We start from the raw sequence: 18,291 nt of genomic DNA, 5'->3' as shown, positions 1-18,291 counted from the left end.
AGCTTTGTATCATCAGCAAACTTGCTGAGGAACAGAGGTTCCCTCATCCAGGTCACTGATGAATATATTGACTAGTACTGGTCCCAGCACCGACCTCTGAGGGACTTCACTAGGCCTCCAACTGGACTCTGTCCCTTTGACCACAACTCTCTGACTTCTTCCTTTCAACCAGTTCACAATCCACCTCACTACCTGATCATCCAGACCATACTTCCTCAGTTAAGCTGTGAGGATGCTGTGGGAGACGGTGTCAAATGCTTTGCTGAAATCAAGATAAACCACATCCATTGCTCTTCCATCATCTATCCACCTGGTTATGCCCTCATAAAAGGCTATCAGGTTGGCTAAACATGATTTCCCCTTGGTAAAACCATGCTGCTCCTAATGACCCTCTTATCCTCGATACGCCTAGAGATTGCACTGAGGATAAGTTGTTCCATCACCTTTCCAGGGATGGAGGTGAGGCTGACTGGTTTACAGTTACCCAGGTCCTCCTTCTTGCCCTTTTTGAAGACTGGAGTCAAATAAAGAACTTCTTAAAAACCCTGAATACTTATGACATATCCAAAGATGCAGAAATTAACCAGTTAGTTTATTGAAAATAGAAGGGCTATTTCAACTGGCTTTGAAGGGATAGACCAGAAGAGGGAAAAAAAGAAGCAGGAAGGTCAGAAGCATGTGTGGGGCAGAGAAGGGAACTGACACGCAGAGTGGGATTCATTTCACTTCACTTCAGGAAAATCGTGGCAAAGAAACCTTTCTCAGTAAAGTCATCCAAGATTCTCTTTGTTGTTGGCATCCAGAAAAAGGCTGCAGGAATTGCACCTCTAAAGTATCTTGAAGTATCTGTCCTAGGCATCTACTTTAGAATGAGTTAACTGGACCCAGAGGTGCCAATTTCTCTACTCAGACCTAAAAGGATCCTAATGACTAGCTGAGATCAGGACATCCATGTTTGTTTAGATTATTCACATCTCAGAAACTGTTACTGAAGGGAAAGACAAGTCAGTGGAAGCTTAGGGGAACACAACTTTGCTGAAATGCAAAGCTATATTAAAACTACAGCTGACTGAAGTATACGCCCCTGGCTTAGAGTTATTCAATAAATTAAATGAGAAAAGAGACATGAGAAGTGTACGGGAGGAAGAAGAAACCACACAGCCCTTATGGTTGATCTGATACTGAGGAGCCCCAGATGAAACAGAGAATCTTAAAATTTATTTTAAGAACTGTTGCTTCTACTGCTGTTCTCACAGAAACTATCAACAGTTGATTAAAGAGCTTTAGGCTTTATTAAAACAGTCCTATAGATACTGTTGATAATTACAAAGAAAGAGATCTTCATGCTTTCAGTGCTGTAACATGCCTGTGTAACAAAGCCTTTTCATAAGCAAAATGCACTGGCATTTGGTCTAACTGGCAGTTGGACTAGATGAATGTTGTAGGTCCCTTCCAACTGAAATATTCTTAAGGTCTAAAGACGTTTTAAAAGGATCCCGGGGCTTTCAGTGAGTACTCAAATAACAGACATTTCAGAGCCTCAAGGAGTCAACAAAAGTAAAAACAAACTTCACTTCCTGCTTCCTGAAACATCGGAATAGTACGGTCATAAAAACAAAGATAAACTCTCCTATTAAGAGCGCACAAACACTAAGAAATAGGCACACAGAGAAATTATGAATACACACAGATAAAATGGTATTACAGATCAACACTAATTTACCTCCTCTGGGTCAACAGGCTTTGTAAATGCTCTGAAACGTCTGTCAATGGCAAGTCTGTGAGTCACATCCCTTAAGAAAATCCTAAGTTCACGCAACGTATCCTCCTCCTGCTCCTCCAGCTTTCTTATTTCTTTCTCTGTCAGCTGTCGAGGCTTAGGTGGCGGTGCTACAGGCAGTACTTCTAATGTCCGCCAATCTTAAATCAATCAGAAACTTGTAGTCAATTTATGGTACTCAAATACAAGCACATGAAACATTACTGATAGAAAATTATCACCAAAGCAAATACTATATAGCTATTCGTTTACAGTTAGCAAAGTTTTAGATGTAGAATATCCTCACCTGCGTTGTTTTTTGATGCAGGAGGTTTAGCAGCTTGATTTAAAATTAAGTCCTCAAAAAACATTCTTCTTTCATCATTATTAGGCAACTGGATTTTGAAAACTTCTTCATCACTGTTAATAAACAATTCTTTTACCTAAAGCAAAAGGAAAAAAAGATATTTCGGATATAAGGCAACACTAATTCATATTCTATTCCAAAAACATGAGTACCGTTCTAATTAAACTGAATAATCAGCTGGCTAAGACAAACTATGAAAAGTTCTCTTCTTGGCCTTAAAATGCTAGATTTTCACAGGTCAGCACGGCAAATTAAATATCTTCTCTAAGGAACACCTCTAGAGTTAAAGCTCAATGAAGGGACCACGTGATACACTTATAAACTAGTGACATCCACCACCTCCAAGACTGTTTATTTTGTATTTATCTGCCTTGCTGTCCTTTAGTTTGAATCTTTGTGGCAGCAATGGAGGGAACAGGCAGGGCTGAGAAAACTGGTGCGGGCTTTTTGGTAAGGTGTTTTTGTTTTGTTTAATTAATTTAAATGAGGTGTCTGAAGTTGCATACTTCCCAGTTTTACTCAATTTTTCAATCTCTACGGCCAAAAGGTATGGAAGGAATTTCAATACTTATTTTAGAATGAATTTCTTAATGGTATAAAAACTTCTGTAGAAAGTTAAGCCGTTCCAAAGCATTTGATGATAAACACAGCTCAGGTAACCCCTCCTCCCCCGAAGTAAGTGAGACAAAATTATCTTGAGCAGCATATTTACATTTTAAACACCTTCCTTTAATGCACACTTGCAGATGTCTAGAATGCTAAGCATGCACTCTTACTGCATTTTGTTAAGGAACACAACTAAAAATTGATTTCCAAGTTACTTAAACATAAGTTGGATTTTAGCTTTCTAATTTGTAAAGCTTTCACCTATATGAAGAAAGAAATAGAAATTCTTATGAAAGAATTTAAATTTGAAATTATATTCCACATTAACAGTGACCACCATACTTTTTCTGTAAAAATACCCATCACTTTTCAGTAAAAATATCTTTTTCCCATTTACATTTCAAGCAGCGTATATTCTTGATTAAGTACATACATAACCATCTTTAAGTCACTGAAATTATTGTCTGAAGTAAATTTATACATCTGTCTAATAAGCATGAGTGTGTGAGAAAGGGGAAAAAGTTGGGTCAAAGTCAATCTCTTTACTCAGGAAACACTTGAGACAAATGCTTTCAGCATTGTTTTGTCCAAGCAAATTTGAAGAGACTTGGTTAGGGTGCCTGAGTAATAACAGTATGAATTTGTTTAAGAGTGCACAGTACTCCAGTGCTTAAAGGATTTGTAAATTAATGAGAAATTTAATAAAAAAAGAAAAGTATCAACAGAAATACCTCTTTGGGGAGATCTTTGTAGCACACATCAGAAGTTGCAAGCAGCAAAACTGGAGCAAATGTTGGAATGTTCTGCAGTAGTGTTGTAAAAGTAGCTTTCAATGTAGCTCCAACAGCCTCCCACCACAAATGGATGTGTGGGATATAAATTATACTTGGTGATGTTCTTTGAGCTTCTCGCATCAACTGGTAACATGCAAACTTGGATAAGAAAACTAGACCATGTAGAATAGGCTAATAAATAACTACATATCAGTCAAACTATCGTACAAATAGGAATACATGAAGCCAAAACATCAAAACAAACCAAGAAAAGAACAACTCCTTAACAATAAGGTAAACTTTTCACTTTGACTCACATGCAGGCATTGCTACGCAGACAGAAACAGACCTGAATCTCTGCCTGATTTCAAAAGTACTTAGGTGTAAGGTAACTCCTAAAGAGCCCCACAACTCATCTGGTGTGGTCCCCATGCCTGGAAAAACAAGTCTAACCGTTCAGCAAGATGTGTTAGTCTGAGTAAATCACTACACAACTGCGACTACACTGCCCTCAATTCAGAGCAGGCACATATCCAAGTGTGTCTGCAACAGTCTGAACAAAGACCTATGTGAGAAGATGAAGGCTGACACTGTGTAAGAAGCCTGGTTACAATTCATAATTTCAAGCACATTTTATAAGAGGTGACCAGTCTTCAGCCTGCCTGAATAGCTAAATCACTCATAGCCTCTCTTTACCAAAGGATCCACCAGACCAGATTATGTGTTTTGGAGACCACAAGCCATTGCCTCCAGATGGTACCTCGATCACAGAAGAGGACATCCATCTACTACATCAGGGAAGCAGCAACAGTCCTTTCACATGACAAATTTCTCCACATACCCTTTCAGACCGTCAATATGCAGGGAGTTCCCATCACAAGATGGGAAGTGCATGTGGTGTATCTGGGCAGTGACTAGACGTGGCAGTTATATGACCACAGATGCAACCATCACATAATAAAAAAGGAATTGTTCCTCTTATGTGACAAATTAATATCCAGTCATGTATTGTGTCTGTCCTTACTTGTACAGCTCTCAAATGCTGCTACTAAAGGTCAAAATATTTTAATACAGTGATGCCAAACAACAAAATGATTTCCTGCCTAAAAGTAAAAAGGAATACAGTGCTAAATCTGCTTGTATTTCATTTTCCTAGTTAAGAAAAACTCACTAGTGTACAAATGTTAAGTGTCCAATGAATTTTAATGCTTTTACTGCATCTACTGCAGCAGCAGAAGCTGCGTATGTATACATAAAAAAACCCCACTTCTTTTCCCCCAAAACCTTGATCACCTTACAAATATAATAAAAAAGGCTACAAAAAGTGCATGATGTGAAGTCAGGCTGATGCAGAGCCATCTACTGGGAGGGCAAAGTCTTGAGAAGCAATGAAAACAACTTTCTGGATCCCACCAAGATGGGCAAGATTTCTTGCCATAAAGAGGGGTTTTGTTAGCAGCAGTTCCCAGCTTCCCAAGCTGCTAGCAACATCCTCACTGTTTAATTTAATGGAAAATATGGCTAGGTACAACATCCTGATTTGGTATTATTCGATCTAGAAGAAAAGCCATTTTCAGACAGAAGCAAACATAACAGCACATTCAAACCAGGCCACCTCCGTTAACAATGGATTTTGCTTACTTTACTAGTTTATATACAGTTCATGAATCCTATGAAATTTAAGAGAGAAGAAGATACCTGTGCACATGTTTCTTCTGGTGATATGATGCTAACAAACAAAACAGATAGGTCTAGTGTATAAACTGGAAACTTTTCCAGGGCATGTATTACTGCAGGTGCCAAATGAGAAGCGTGCCCATATCCTGGCTCTCCAACTAGTAAGAACCGAGGCCTGCAAGCTGTTGGCTGGTAATAAGCATTTCTAGAACAGTAAGAAGAAAATAAGTTAAGTGATTAAGTGACGAATAGACACACAGATGTTAAATAGTCTCTATATTCCAAGAAATAATAAGCTGGTCTGTGATCAGGAAGACTATCAAAGCCCATTTTCTTATAAACTTGTACCATACCTCCCCTAAAAAAATCTTTCCAACCCCCAGCATGTCTGCTACTCGTTTGGCTGGGTTAAGTAACAACTCTTAAATCACACAGGGGGACTGTCCAGCTACATACACACAGGACAAGTGGTCAGTAACTTGATGGGGGAGATTAACAACTCTCTCAGCAGACACCAATTAGAATCTCTTCACTGCCTGTGCACACCAATTTGCAGTAGGGCTTGAGTTTACATAACTGTGAGATCTCTAAATCTGTCAAGTTTAGCTGAAATTTGGCCACAGTTACTGGAGATGGTGGGAAGGAAGGAGCAGAACAATTTCAGAAAAAATTAGCTTGTGCACTGAAACACATTAGCTGTTAAAACTGGATTGGTTAAATTACAGCAGGACACTAAATATGTTTAAGATTTATATTTATTTTATTTAATCATCTAATTGTTTCATTTTAAATTGTGTATTAATCTCCTAGTAATCTTGCTTTACTAACATGAAACACAAATTGTGAAGAGCATTTGTTTTTTCCACCACAATACTGCTGTACCTTTACTAGTTGAAGTTAAAGATCCTAGAGACCTAACCAAGCTCAGCAGGTCAGAAGATTTTCTGGACAGCACACCAATAGAAATTGAGAAAAATAACTGACTCAATAGTGATGACAATAATGTATTTTTTCAACTGTTGGCTCAGAAAACTTCCACATTAAAATGTCAAAAGATTAACATAAACTTAGTAGGTTAAAGGTACAAAATGCAGACATAGTTTAAGTTTTTCTCAGTGTTTTAACACACCATTTCTCAATTTTGTTTCTGCTACATAATTTGCTACTGGTTTAACAATCTTGGAAAGTAGAAGAGCAAAAGATGGCTACACAAATCTTCCCCCCCCCACCCCAAAAGAACAGACAGCACATTTCTCAAGTTTTTCAAGAAATACCAAGGACTAAATCAACACATTCTAATAGTCTATGGACCACTTTGACTTAGGAAAAGAGGGCTGGGCTGTTCAGTTTGGTGGGTTATGGTATTTCATTAGAACATTAGTACCCAGCTGGATCATCACACTTGCTTCTTGCAAATATTGATCACCACCCATAACACTTTACTCCTTCATCTACCACCCCTCATGCCAAAACTGTTTACAGCCCCGGCCATCTTAAAAATGTAAACACAAAGGGGATAAACAGTTACCTGCTAAAATTGAGGAATTTTTCCTTTTCTCCAGGCATTTTCTGCATTGGATTATCTTCAAAGATTGATAGTGATTCCTCATCACTGTCAATGATATCATTTCTTAAAATATGATTTAAACTGTCTGAAAAAAACCAGAGGTTTGTTAACTTTCCTGAATAGTCCGTATCTCCAATACAAGGTATTGTGGTCCTGATGTTCTTCAGACAGGAATTAGAAGCATTCATGTAAAAATGCCCATCTCCCCCCATTTAAACATTTATTTTGAAACAGGTGCCTCATACATTAAAACTTAGATCCATCTCTACAAATGCTAAATATGATGTTAGCTACTGTCAGAAATGGTGCTGTAGTACAGAATGCATGGTTTTGTACTGCATATTACAAGTCATTAACAGCTCCCACCCAGCACTTCAGTTTAAAATCCAGAATAAAACTACGCACGATATTCCTGAAATAAAGGAGTGCACATGCATATTATACAATTCTGCTGTCATTATGGCTGAGAGTTTTGTGTATGCTGATTGCACAAATCAGAAGTTTTTGCTTTGGCAGAATTTTAAAGAAGTGGATGTTATTGTTATACCTTGCTGTTGATCCTTCTTTAGTGCAAGCTCTGTGTGGGGAAATACTCTCTGCAAGGCCTGTAAAATACTTGCTAGTGTATTTTCAAGCAGTGGTTTTGCAATAGGTGATAGTGCTCGCCCAGGTGAAACCACAGCCCTCTGTGAAGCTGGAACAGTCTTCTGCATAGCCATGACAAAATCCTTTGCTGTTATTTTAATAGAAGCAACATCCAACTGCAGTTTCTCACTACTTTTGTATATCTGAGGATAGCGGCGGCGCAAAGCAGAGAGGGCAGCTTCAGCACATAAGGATTTAATATCAGCACCACAGTATCCTAATAAAGAAAACAAGAATCAAATGTTATGTCAGTCTCAGGCAACACAAAAGTCAAGGTCAAGGTTTCCAAAGTGCAACACTGAGAGACTTTACATGCAGCCAAAAATTGAGAGGTTAAGAGAGAATTTAAAGCGTTACTGCAACACAGAGAAGTTTTGTTACGTGGCTCACAGCCTGATACCCTGTGCTTATAAAGCAGCCTCCTCATGAAAACTTTGCTCCCGAGGAAGATGCTCAAAACCCATCCAATGTTCTGAGAGACAAAAAGAAAATTAAAAGAAAAGAAGCATCTAACTTGGTTTGCCCCCAAGGCTTGCCAGCTTCCTTACTGCCTTGCTCTGCAGCAAGGCACAAGAGCTTGGGTACTGCCTGGTACAAGCTCAGATTCCTTAGGACTCAGTCTCAGACAGTAACTCACTTTGTTTCCAAACTCACCACCGCATTTTTCAGCTAGCTCTTCAAGAAACGTGTCCAATGGCTTAGGGGTCCAGTCTCGAGTGTGAATCTTGAAAATCTCTTTCCTAGCCTGGAAACAAAATGATTGTGTTTTAGTTTGTTCTAAGTTTCCTCTTAAAAAACACAAAAACAACACAAAACCCCAAAAGCCCTCACATTAATACAAATGCTTTTCTTATCTGCTAAACTTTTAAGTATGTTAAAGTTCAGTTAACAAGCTGCCTGCTTTTTCAAGCAGGAAGTTTAGTAATTCTTAGTTTGTTACAATAAACTCTTTCTGGGGCCTGAAATGAAACAAAAGGCATTTATAGCTTCCATAAAAAGTAAATTTCCAAAGATATGAGACCTAGTGATCCTGAGGAAAAAAAAATGTAGTAAAAAAGCTTACCTGCAAACCAAGATTTTTAATTGAAGAAAATTATCTCAAATTTAGCAAAATTTCATGGTGACATTGTCATTAGTTCATCAAATTTGCTTTTCTGCCAGTTCATTCAAGGAGAACAGTCCTAGCACTATGTTTTAAATTGTTACAATTACAACAAAGAACAACAATAATTATGACTCAAACTACTGTCACTGATCTAGAAAATGTGAAACGTTGCCTATCTTCATCTCTGATCTTAGCACGACTTTCATTTAAGTATTTCCTGGTACACACATTAATTATGGTAGATTTCTAGAATTCTTCCACAGTAGAGAATCATGTATTATATCTGTATCATGGCACCTCCTCTCCTGTTCCTAGAAGCAGGTAAAAACTGAAGAGAAATTATTTTATTAGATAAGCTGGTTAGTGCACTTTTACTAGCCTTCAATTCAGTAATAATTTTATCCTTTTTCCAAAAAGTGCTAATAAAAGAAAAAGTAGGATCAGTGATAGCCAGAGAAAACCCACAAAAACAGGGATTTGCACAGTATCTCCCTCCTCCAATATTTTTTGGTCATTATATACCTATTTTTTCATTGCTTAGCTATTGTCATTGAACTAGAAGCTTTCCAAGCCCTGCACCTGTGCGGCGTACTTCACATCTTTGTCCAACTTCCTGTGAATAAGTACCAGTGAGAATGTCAGATCCCAAAATATTTATAGGTGTCTCCCAGGATGCCTAGCCTGGGAACAATCGAACGTGGGTATGTCCACTATCCATAAACCAAGAACTGAGAGCAAGTGCACTTCAGGATGAAAGTATATAAGTGGATTAAATAAGTAATCAAATATGAACTGCTTTGGGAATGAAAAATTTTAATTTGCTCCAGCACCAGCCTCAATAAAACTTTTCTGTTAGTAAAAAGGAATTCTTGTGTGCACACCATTTCTTTCATTTTCAAGATGAGACAGCAGTAACTTATAGCTAATTCATACATTTATTCTTTCTTAAACATTTCAGTGACTAGCAGCATCCCATTTTCTTGGCTGGTCACAGTGAAACCAAAACTAATTATAGAACTAACTACCTGTTGAAATAATCTTAATCATATTCAGTACCAGATCTGCCCTTCACAGTAAAACACAGTTTCTCCAGATACCCCTCTTTTGTCCAAGTTGTACAATACTGATTTCTATTTTAACTGCTCCATGATACCACATTGTTATGTGGTTTTGTTATAAAGATGGACTTTGCCACGTTAGCATTAAGACTGAGTTTAAGTTCTGACCTCTTTATTTGGCAAGCTGAAGAGAAACTCTCGATCAAAGCGTCCGGGTCTTCGTAAAGCAGGATCTAGAGAATCCAGTCTGTTGGTGGCTCCGATTACCACAATCTCTCCTCTGCTGTCCAAGCCATCCATAAGTGCCAGAAGTGTTGATACAATAGAGCTAACAGAAAAACAGAATTTCCATTCACTGGTTTAGTAAATTTTGTTACATTCTACACGACCTTCTCCAATGATCACTAACAAGATTTTAATTGATGAGGTGCTGATTAGTGAAAGACTCATTTTAAGATATAAAAAATAGATAAGGTAACACAGGTCTTGTGCTGATACCAAACTTAGTGAATTGTTTTAAATTATTGTTTAAAAATAATCTGAAATTTAGTAGCATTGAATTACTAGTTTTCAGGATAAATGAATGTGTCACAAAGTTAAATAGGTTGTGGTCTTCTCTTCACAAAGATCAAGCAGCTTTTAAGTAGATAGAAAAAATGTACTACCTATGAATTTGGTCTTGTTTACTGGACCGCACAGGAGCCAGACCATCTATCTCGTCAAAGAAAATAATGGAAGGTCGCATCTGGTAGGCCTAGAATGAAAACACAGGCATGTTAACATAAGTAAAACAGAACTATTTTGAAGAGAAAACGCATGAAAAATGTTATGTTTGGAAAGTCACTGGAGCTAAATTTTTCAAGCACATACCAGGGATCTCTACTAATTGAGCTAATGAAGTAAGTGGCACAAATAGCTAAAGACAGTAGCCTATGTCAACCCACTGAGGCTGGGTGACAGGAAACAAATCATACCAGTAGTTTTTACAGCTATTTGGCAACCACCAAAACCAGAGCCAAGACCTAATTCAATTACAAGTTATGGAAGCAAGCTTCCATTATGACTTTAAATGACCATGCTTTCAGCCCGCATCTGTTTCCCTCTGATCTAAAGCCACCATCTCTTGCCTTGTGCAACCTTTTTTATGGCTGTTTTTTTGTTTTGTTTTGTTTGTTTGTTTTCAGGCAGCAGGGGTGCTTTGCAAGGTTCTTGTTTGTTTCAGTAATCTTTCCCAATCCATCTCAAGATTTCAAGCCCCTAGAAAACCCACTGAAGAAGGAAACACTGACAATCCCATTTCAGTGGAAGGAACTGACAAAACACAAAAAAGATTGAGTTCTCCTTAAAAAGATTAGCCACAGAAAATTACAGTTACAACTCAGACAGAACACACAGTATGTTTCAACCTTACCTGATCAAATAATAAACGAAGCTGTCGTTCAGATTCCCCTACCCATTTACTCAGGCAGTCGGCACCTTTTCTCATAAAGAAGGCTATTCTCCTGTCACCTTGGCTACATTCATTAGCAAGTGCACGAGCAACCAGTGTCTTTCCAGTCCCTGGTGGGCCATAGAAGAGACAACCTCTGCAATTAAGAAAAAAAAATCATATAAGGAAAAGAAACCATCATGGAAAAGTACCTATTACAACCCTCATCCCTAGAACACACAATGCTTCTCTCCAAACCAAAACACTTAATGTGGAAGTGTTAGGAAGAAATTCTTCACTGTGAGGGTGGTCAGACACTGGAACAGGTTGCCCAGAGAAGCTGTGGATGCCCTCTCCCTGGAAGTGTTCAAGGCCAGGCTGGATGAGGCTTTGAGCAACCTGGTCTAGTGGAAGGTGTCCCCGCTAATGGCAGGGGGGTTGGAACTGGATGATCTTTAAAGTCCCTTCCAACCTGTACCATTCCATGATTCTACATATAAAATAGCAGTAACAGCCGATGTGTGAGAAAAGTCAAAACAGATGTAAGTTTTGTGTTCCTACACAATTCAACAAGGCAGTAAATGAAATTAATAAAGAGGATAATGCAGATGTACAAAACCTTGAGAACAGATCACAGTGTCCCAGAAGGACACTGCTGACAAACTAACAGGGGTGATTACAGTGGAACCAAACAAGAACAAACTTCAGTGCAGAATCTGACACTGGGCTAACTTATGAATCACCAGTTCATTCTCCAATGATAAGACTGCATATTCATTCTTGCTTTCAAAAAAGGCAAGATTTGATAGCAAAGCATTTCATTCTCCCTTAAAAAAGCTTTAAGTTACTGGATTTGGTCTACCAGACCATCCATTGCTGATGAGAAATGAGGAGGAAGATTAAAAATGGGAGAGTATTCTGCATTTCCAGATGAATATATCCATCAACTAGAAAATATACTGCTGTTTCAATAAGAATTTCAATGACTAAATAGGCAAAACACTAAAATATTTTTTTCTTATTTGTAATTCTTTAAAAGTTACTGAAAGCAAAGATTTTAAAGCCATATTTCAATATACCATGACTGTGTTTTGCTGACCAAGAATATATAAAGCTAACAGTTAAATCTTTAGTAATTTCATTTCATAACACAGAGTTAATTTAGCTATGTAAGAAGTGGGCAGATTCTTATTTTAGCCCAAGCACAACAAACACTGCAAGGTTCTAGTTGTAAGTCCTACCAATTGTAAAATTGATACTTGAGCACTTGGAAAAAAAGGAGTCAGTGGGAGAGACAACTGGACTTCCAAACAACAAATTACAGTTGACCACTAGTAGATAATTCTTTTCTGCTTATAAAATAAATAATCAAGTTGACTTCTACATAGAACTCAAAACAAAAACACCCCAACCCCACCTTTTAAAGGCAAGACACTTTATATTCTCACTACACAGTAAATCTTTGAACCTACATATATTATGGATTCTATACATTTTTAAGAAATTGCTTTTTAGTACTGCTAAAAAATACCATCAACACCGCTATAAATTTTGAAGCATGGAAACATATCGATACCTCAGTTTAATATTCTCCTGAAAATGGGTGAATTAGAATTTGTAGTTTTAAACTATGCCTGTTACCTTGGAGGTTGAATTTTGAATCTCTCAAAGACTTCTGGGTAAAGCAATGGAAAAATCACCATCTCCTTCAAAGCTGAAACGTGGTCAGAAAGACCACCCACAGCATCAAACCGTACCTAAAAGTAAATTCAACAGAACACAGTTAAAGAAAGCTGCAACTTCGATAAGGTTCCATCAGAAATCGTACGCCAGCGCAAAGGAAAAGGTCTCGGGGCAATTTTCAAATTGCTTGAGAGAAAACTAAACCAAGGCAGTTGTAGACGGCATGTAATTGAAAGCTTTCATAAACACTGGGAACATTGCACTGACACAATGAACTAAAAATAACTTACCGAACCATCTATCTGCATGGGATCAACATCAGCCAGACTTGCTCCAATTTTCATTCGATCCTTGTGAATTCCCTTTAAGTCATCTTTCCGAAAGTTTAGTGGAAGACACCTGATTTGAATTGAGGGGGAAAAGAAAGGTGCTTTCTAACTTAAGTGCAACTACAAGATTTTTGCTTTTATAATGATGGCAAGTGAATGCAGAATACCTCATAAATGAATATAAACTTCCTAAATAATTAAATATTGATTAAAATTGTTTTACATTTAATGTCCATGAGTAAATAAAGGAAAATGGTCACTCCAGACATTAAACTGAGTTAATTATTTTAAGAACTCCTAGAACTTATGAATATCCATGGCCGTCAACACAGCACATATATGAATGCAAACTGAGAACAAGTTATTTTGTATGTGGAGACTGAGCTGACCTTTATTTGTGTGATGGAAGAACCAGCCCAAAACATACTGATCTTTCAAAGATATTTTGCTTCTGCATTCAAAAAGTTGCAGCCCAAGGGGATACTTATTTCAGTGTGGTTTAACATTACAAAGGCTGCCCACCACTGCTCGTCCTTCCCAAGGACTTTGGGATGCATATGCCAGAAGACACACGTCTGAAAGATTTGGGCTGACTGTTATTAAGAGTATTTCTAGAGCATTTGTTAAGTAACAAAACCTCTGTTATTGCCTCTATTTATAACTTTTTCTATTATGGTGGTTGTCCTTCCAAATAAACTACAGTAATGCATAGGAGCGGTAAAATTTTACATTAAAAAATTACATAATTGTTCCTCACCCCATTCCTGCCTAAAATTAAACTGCTTATTAAAAATCAATTCTAAAAACCCTATTTTAAAGAATCCAGTTACAGTCATCAGTACCAACATATATGATTAAATATTGCCACAATTTAGAAACTGTAAAAGATTAAGAGGATAACATGTCACAGTGAGGCAGATGCAAACTTCTACCAAGTAGATTTGTCCTTCCCCTATTCTCCAGTTTCACTAACCTTCTTAAGTCTCTGTTACAGCTATGCTTCCTGTGCCTCTTAGGATCCTCTTCATCACTTTAAAGTGATGAGGATGAGGATGAGGATGAGGATGAGGATGTGGAATCACTGTTGTGGACTGCATGTCTCCGTCTGCAAATATTTAAGCAAACAAGTAAAAAAATTAAAGTACATGCTAAGCAATATAAAAATTTAACTGAATTCTATCTCAGAATTTACTTTGAGATCTATTAAGTTTCCAGATCATTATACTCCTTATGAATCTGATTTCAAAGTATATTACATGAATTTACATGACAGCAAAATTAAGTTTTTCTTAGGAAGGTAAAATGTTTAACTATTTTGCAAAGAAATTTCATAAACAAATTACTAATTTTGTCCAATCTCTCAGACACACAAATAAAGTTTCACTTAGCATTATGTATCCACTCTGTGAAACAAACTTTTTAAACTTATTTAAAAATTTGGCTTCAAAAACCCTTCCTTCCATAACTGCTTGCTTTCAAGGATGCTAAGCAAAGTGCTCATATCTAGTAAGAGAGGGCATTCTCCATGCTCTGACTGCTTACAGAATCCAAAACCTCTTTGTCATTACTATTGCAATTTATAATTTCATTTAGCATTTTTCTGGTTTAAGAATAGTTTCATACACAAACGTTAACTGATTCCAAAGGGAAATCAGAATCAGTATTTGAGTGATTAAAAAAACACCCCAACCCACTAAAACTTCCATACAAGCTCTCCTTCTAACTACATTATCTTCAGTTTTAAGAAAATAATTTGTATCCTTCAAGATTAAATAGTCTTAAGATTTTCAGAGGCAGATTCTGGCTTCAGTTCCAGAAAAAAAGGACTTCAGCCACAGCCTCCATAATAATCTTATCAGTGACCACAAATACTGCATAAAAAAAAAAATCTAATGGCTAATAAAAAGTGCAGTCTCCCTTCCCCTCAATAATTGTTTTCTTTCTACCCTCAGATTACCACAGCAATAATTATACTATTAATCTGTAATCACCACCAATCCAAAAGCCTTTGAAAGCATTATTCAGTAATGTGACTGACAGCACTACTGATAAATAAGAACTATCACTAACCATACACCAACCTGTTAGTTCTTTTGCAGAAAGCACCTTGTGCCTGAGCACTTCTAAATGAGTACCTCTGTCTGACAGGTGAAGACCGGCCCGAAAAATAGATCTTACGTTGTCTTGGTTCTGTTGAAAGCAAAGAATATAGAATAATGTAAGAAACAAGTTTAAGAGAAAGCAGTATGGTGAAAGAGGCAGAAAATGCAATGTGCTTCACCCACCTCTAGAAGTTTCAAGTGATTTGGGAGGGGGGTGATTTTTTTTTTTTTAAATCAGTGCACAGTAGAAGTGAAAAAAACACACATCTGCTTTTTAAGGAGAACTGAAAACCACAATAGTAAGATTAGGAAGTCTGTTTAATTACTGTTCTTTCAAGGATACACAGGCCATTTTTTAACTGAAAAACAGTAAGTATGCCAAATGGCAAAGAAATACAATGTGCACAGGATACATGCACTTAATAAAATTTACTTGCAGAATGAAGGTAAGAAATTTAAATAGAAGCTGAGTGTGTATATATTTTCTTTTTTTAAAAAAAAAACAACCCAACTTACTTATATGTAAGAAATTAGCTCTTAAGAGAAACTGTGCATAACCTACTTTCCAATGGAGCTTGATAGCGCTCAACAGTTTTCCTCTGTCGAAGGTCATAACGTTTTCGAGTGTCTTCACCATCATCATCTTCTTTATCTTCACTTTCTTCTGATGAAACTAGAGGACATCAACATAACATTAAACTGTTCAAGTACTGCTGTAAATCATACTAAATTCAAAATGCACTACACAGATGCATATAGGTTAATGACCTATTAATGACACAACAGGTCTGAAAACCTGCAAAACCTTAAGACCAATTTATGCAAGACACATCCCAGAAATTAAAGAACACAGAGGAGCATACATATAGACACTGTTCTGTCCTTGATGAAATTGCTGAGTGACTTCTTAACAGTCTTAGTAACAGCAATTCTGTAATCTTGCTAAGCTGAGATGCAGCTCCTATGAAAACCACTATTTCAGAAAGTAATTTCTTGTTATTTTGAGAACGTGTTTCAAGGAAGTATTTTTAATACTCTATGGTGGCAAGACTAAGCATGGCAATCTAGCTCCAAATCCTAGCTCTGCCACAGATTACGTGAGCAATAAGGGGCAAGTCAGTGGTTTGAACTTGCTCAATCAGAAAATAATGTCAAATGCATACAGTTTATGCCACTAGCACCTATAAAGTAACTTGATTTTTTTTAATGAAAGATGGTAAGAATGCAAAAACCAGAGTATAATTATCTAGCAGGTTCTTAGTAACACCCTCTCACATTAATAGCTCGACACCAGAGGAGGAATGCACACGCTCTGTTCACCTACCTGCTCACTAAAATTAAGTAAATGTTATTCCTTGGAAAGCACTACCCTTTTTTTTTCCTTCCCTCCAAAAGGTTGCACTGTGTTCTGAATGCAAGATAAGTTACAAAATATATATAGACAGCACATGGAAAACTGAAAAATTATTCTGGCATCACTACCATCCCCAGTCCTTGGTACTCCAACACTCCTGTCACAAAGGCACGAATTTCTCTGCTTTTCTGCAGAGAAAAATCTCCCTGCTCCACTCACCTTTACACCAATACTGACATACTTTTCCCACTCCTTTCTGGCCTGCTTTTCATTATAAAAGTATATATTTTTTTTTCCTAATTTAAGATGCCAAAGTTTTCACTGTGATCACAAATGAATTGCCCCATACTCTTATTTTCCATTCAACATACTATTTATAGTTACTTCCTACAAGTCTCTCCTGCCCAACACCCCGAGATCCACACATTTGAACCAAGCTATATAGTTTTTCCCTCAAGACTGCCCATGCCTTGTATTAAAGCTGCTCCTACTAAAGCCTTGAGTTGGTATTCTCCTAACTAGATCTCCAAAAACAAAGAGTCAGCTGTCCTCCCTTACCAGTCAAATGCCCTTGGTACATCCAATCACGTTTCTTTTTCTTAATGCTTCACCCTACTTCGGCTGCTTTAGGTCAGCCTCTCACTGGACTCCTCCTGTGGCTCCCAAGTCCTCCCTCCCTGCTCTACAAGGAGGTCTGACCACTGAGGTGCACACCTGGGGAGCAACAGGCTAGGTTCAAACTAACTACAGACCACGGACTGTTCTCTGGCCTGTTCATGATTAGGAACAAATGACCCCAGTGCCCATTAACACCTGGACATCTAGCTTGAACCTTTTTGTAGGTCTCCATTGCCAGTGGTCAAGTCTTGCAGTCTGTGTGATGTGTAGAAGACACTGCCCTTGCTGGGTACTGCATAACTCATCTCTTCCTCAAGGTCTGATGGTCAGACAGGTGATCAGGCACAGGGCATAGTCAGTCAAGTGTACTGACCAGCCAACTATTTACATATGACTGGACCTTTTTATCCCCTTGTCCCTTTATTTTCCCATTCCTGTTCCTCACAAAGTCTCCTAAACCCCTCCCTTGTCCCACCTTTGCTAAAGATCCTATAATAAGTCACGTGTGAGCTTGCTTTTCCCCTGCATCCCACAATACGTCCCACCCTTGGGCAGTAACCCCTTATTCCAGAAGGTGATCTGGAGAGCTGCCCCAGTGACTCATCCAGATGGGTTTCACATAGGGACACTGGGGCTGCTGGGGGAGGCTTAGGAGGAGCCAGACAAGATGGCTGCTCCTCCTTGATTTGAGTTCCTGCCTGCCATTGTGTGCCCCTGTGCTCCTCTGGGCTTGTGCAGATAGGACCTTGATGGGCTGACAGCCCTGGGATGGGCCTGGGAGCAGCCCAGCCAGGTATTATTTGGCTCCCCCTCCTGCCACTGTCTCTCTGAGCTCCGCTGTGGGTGTGCAGAGGAGGTCTATCACAAAATCTAACACTGATCAGCTCAACTACTGCCACATCATTTTCTGTCCTGAAGTACAGTCTCATCCTGTTCTGTTCCACCCAGAAAGCTCCTACAAGGACTGTTGGGCTGACTGCTTTAATCACAACTGTCATTCTCCTTAAAACCTTAAAGTTTTTCCTCATCATTTCAGATACAAATATGGCCTTTTACGATTTAACCTTATTCCTCATGTTATTTCCTACTGAGTACCGTGGGTGACAGCTCCTAATTACAGGCCGGGACAGCAGCTTCCACTGACTACCTGCTAAACACAAGAATGAACAACGCTTTCTTCTCCCCTGCATGATCTTCATGCTCTGGAGGAGCTTTCCCT

The 18,291-nt window shown here is 38.1% G+C and overlaps 1 protein-coding gene across 1 annotated transcript in view; it reads right to left on the bottom strand.

Annotated features, from left to right (window-relative positions):
* Nucleotides 1–1,714: 1,714 nt before the first annotated feature.
* The window catches only part of ATAD2 (ATPase family AAA domain containing 2), a gene marked incomplete at its 5' end in the record, with an annotated part of 21,431 nt that continues 4,854 nt past the window's right edge, over nucleotides 1,715–18,291 (bottom strand). Inside the window, 15 exon segments of the mRNA XM_010177963.2 lie at nucleotides 1,715–1,920; nucleotides 2,067–2,202; nucleotides 3,464–3,649; nucleotides 5,204–5,387; nucleotides 6,711–6,834; nucleotides 7,297–7,611; nucleotides 8,049–8,139; nucleotides 9,726–9,885; nucleotides 10,223–10,311; nucleotides 10,969–11,143; nucleotides 12,628–12,743; nucleotides 12,960–13,068; nucleotides 13,972–14,103; nucleotides 15,080–15,188; nucleotides 15,663–15,773. Coding sequence (XP_010176265.2) covers nucleotides 1,715–1,920; nucleotides 2,067–2,202; nucleotides 3,464–3,649; nucleotides 5,204–5,387; nucleotides 6,711–6,834; nucleotides 7,297–7,611; nucleotides 8,049–8,139; nucleotides 9,726–9,885; nucleotides 10,223–10,311; nucleotides 10,969–11,143; nucleotides 12,628–12,743; nucleotides 12,960–13,068; nucleotides 13,972–14,103; nucleotides 15,080–15,188; nucleotides 15,663–15,773 — 2,243 coding nt within the window.

Source organism: Antrostomus carolinensis, unplaced genomic scaffold (assembly GCF_000700745.2).
Source record: "Antrostomus carolinensis isolate BGI_N321 unplaced genomic scaffold, ASM70074v2 scaffold30271, whole genome shotgun sequence".
In the NCBI taxonomy this organism is placed as follows: Eukaryota; Metazoa; Chordata; class Aves; order Caprimulgiformes; family Caprimulgidae; genus Antrostomus; species Antrostomus carolinensis.
Note: the sequence above shows the minus strand (reverse complement) of the source record. Positions and strands in the feature narration are given on the sequence as shown.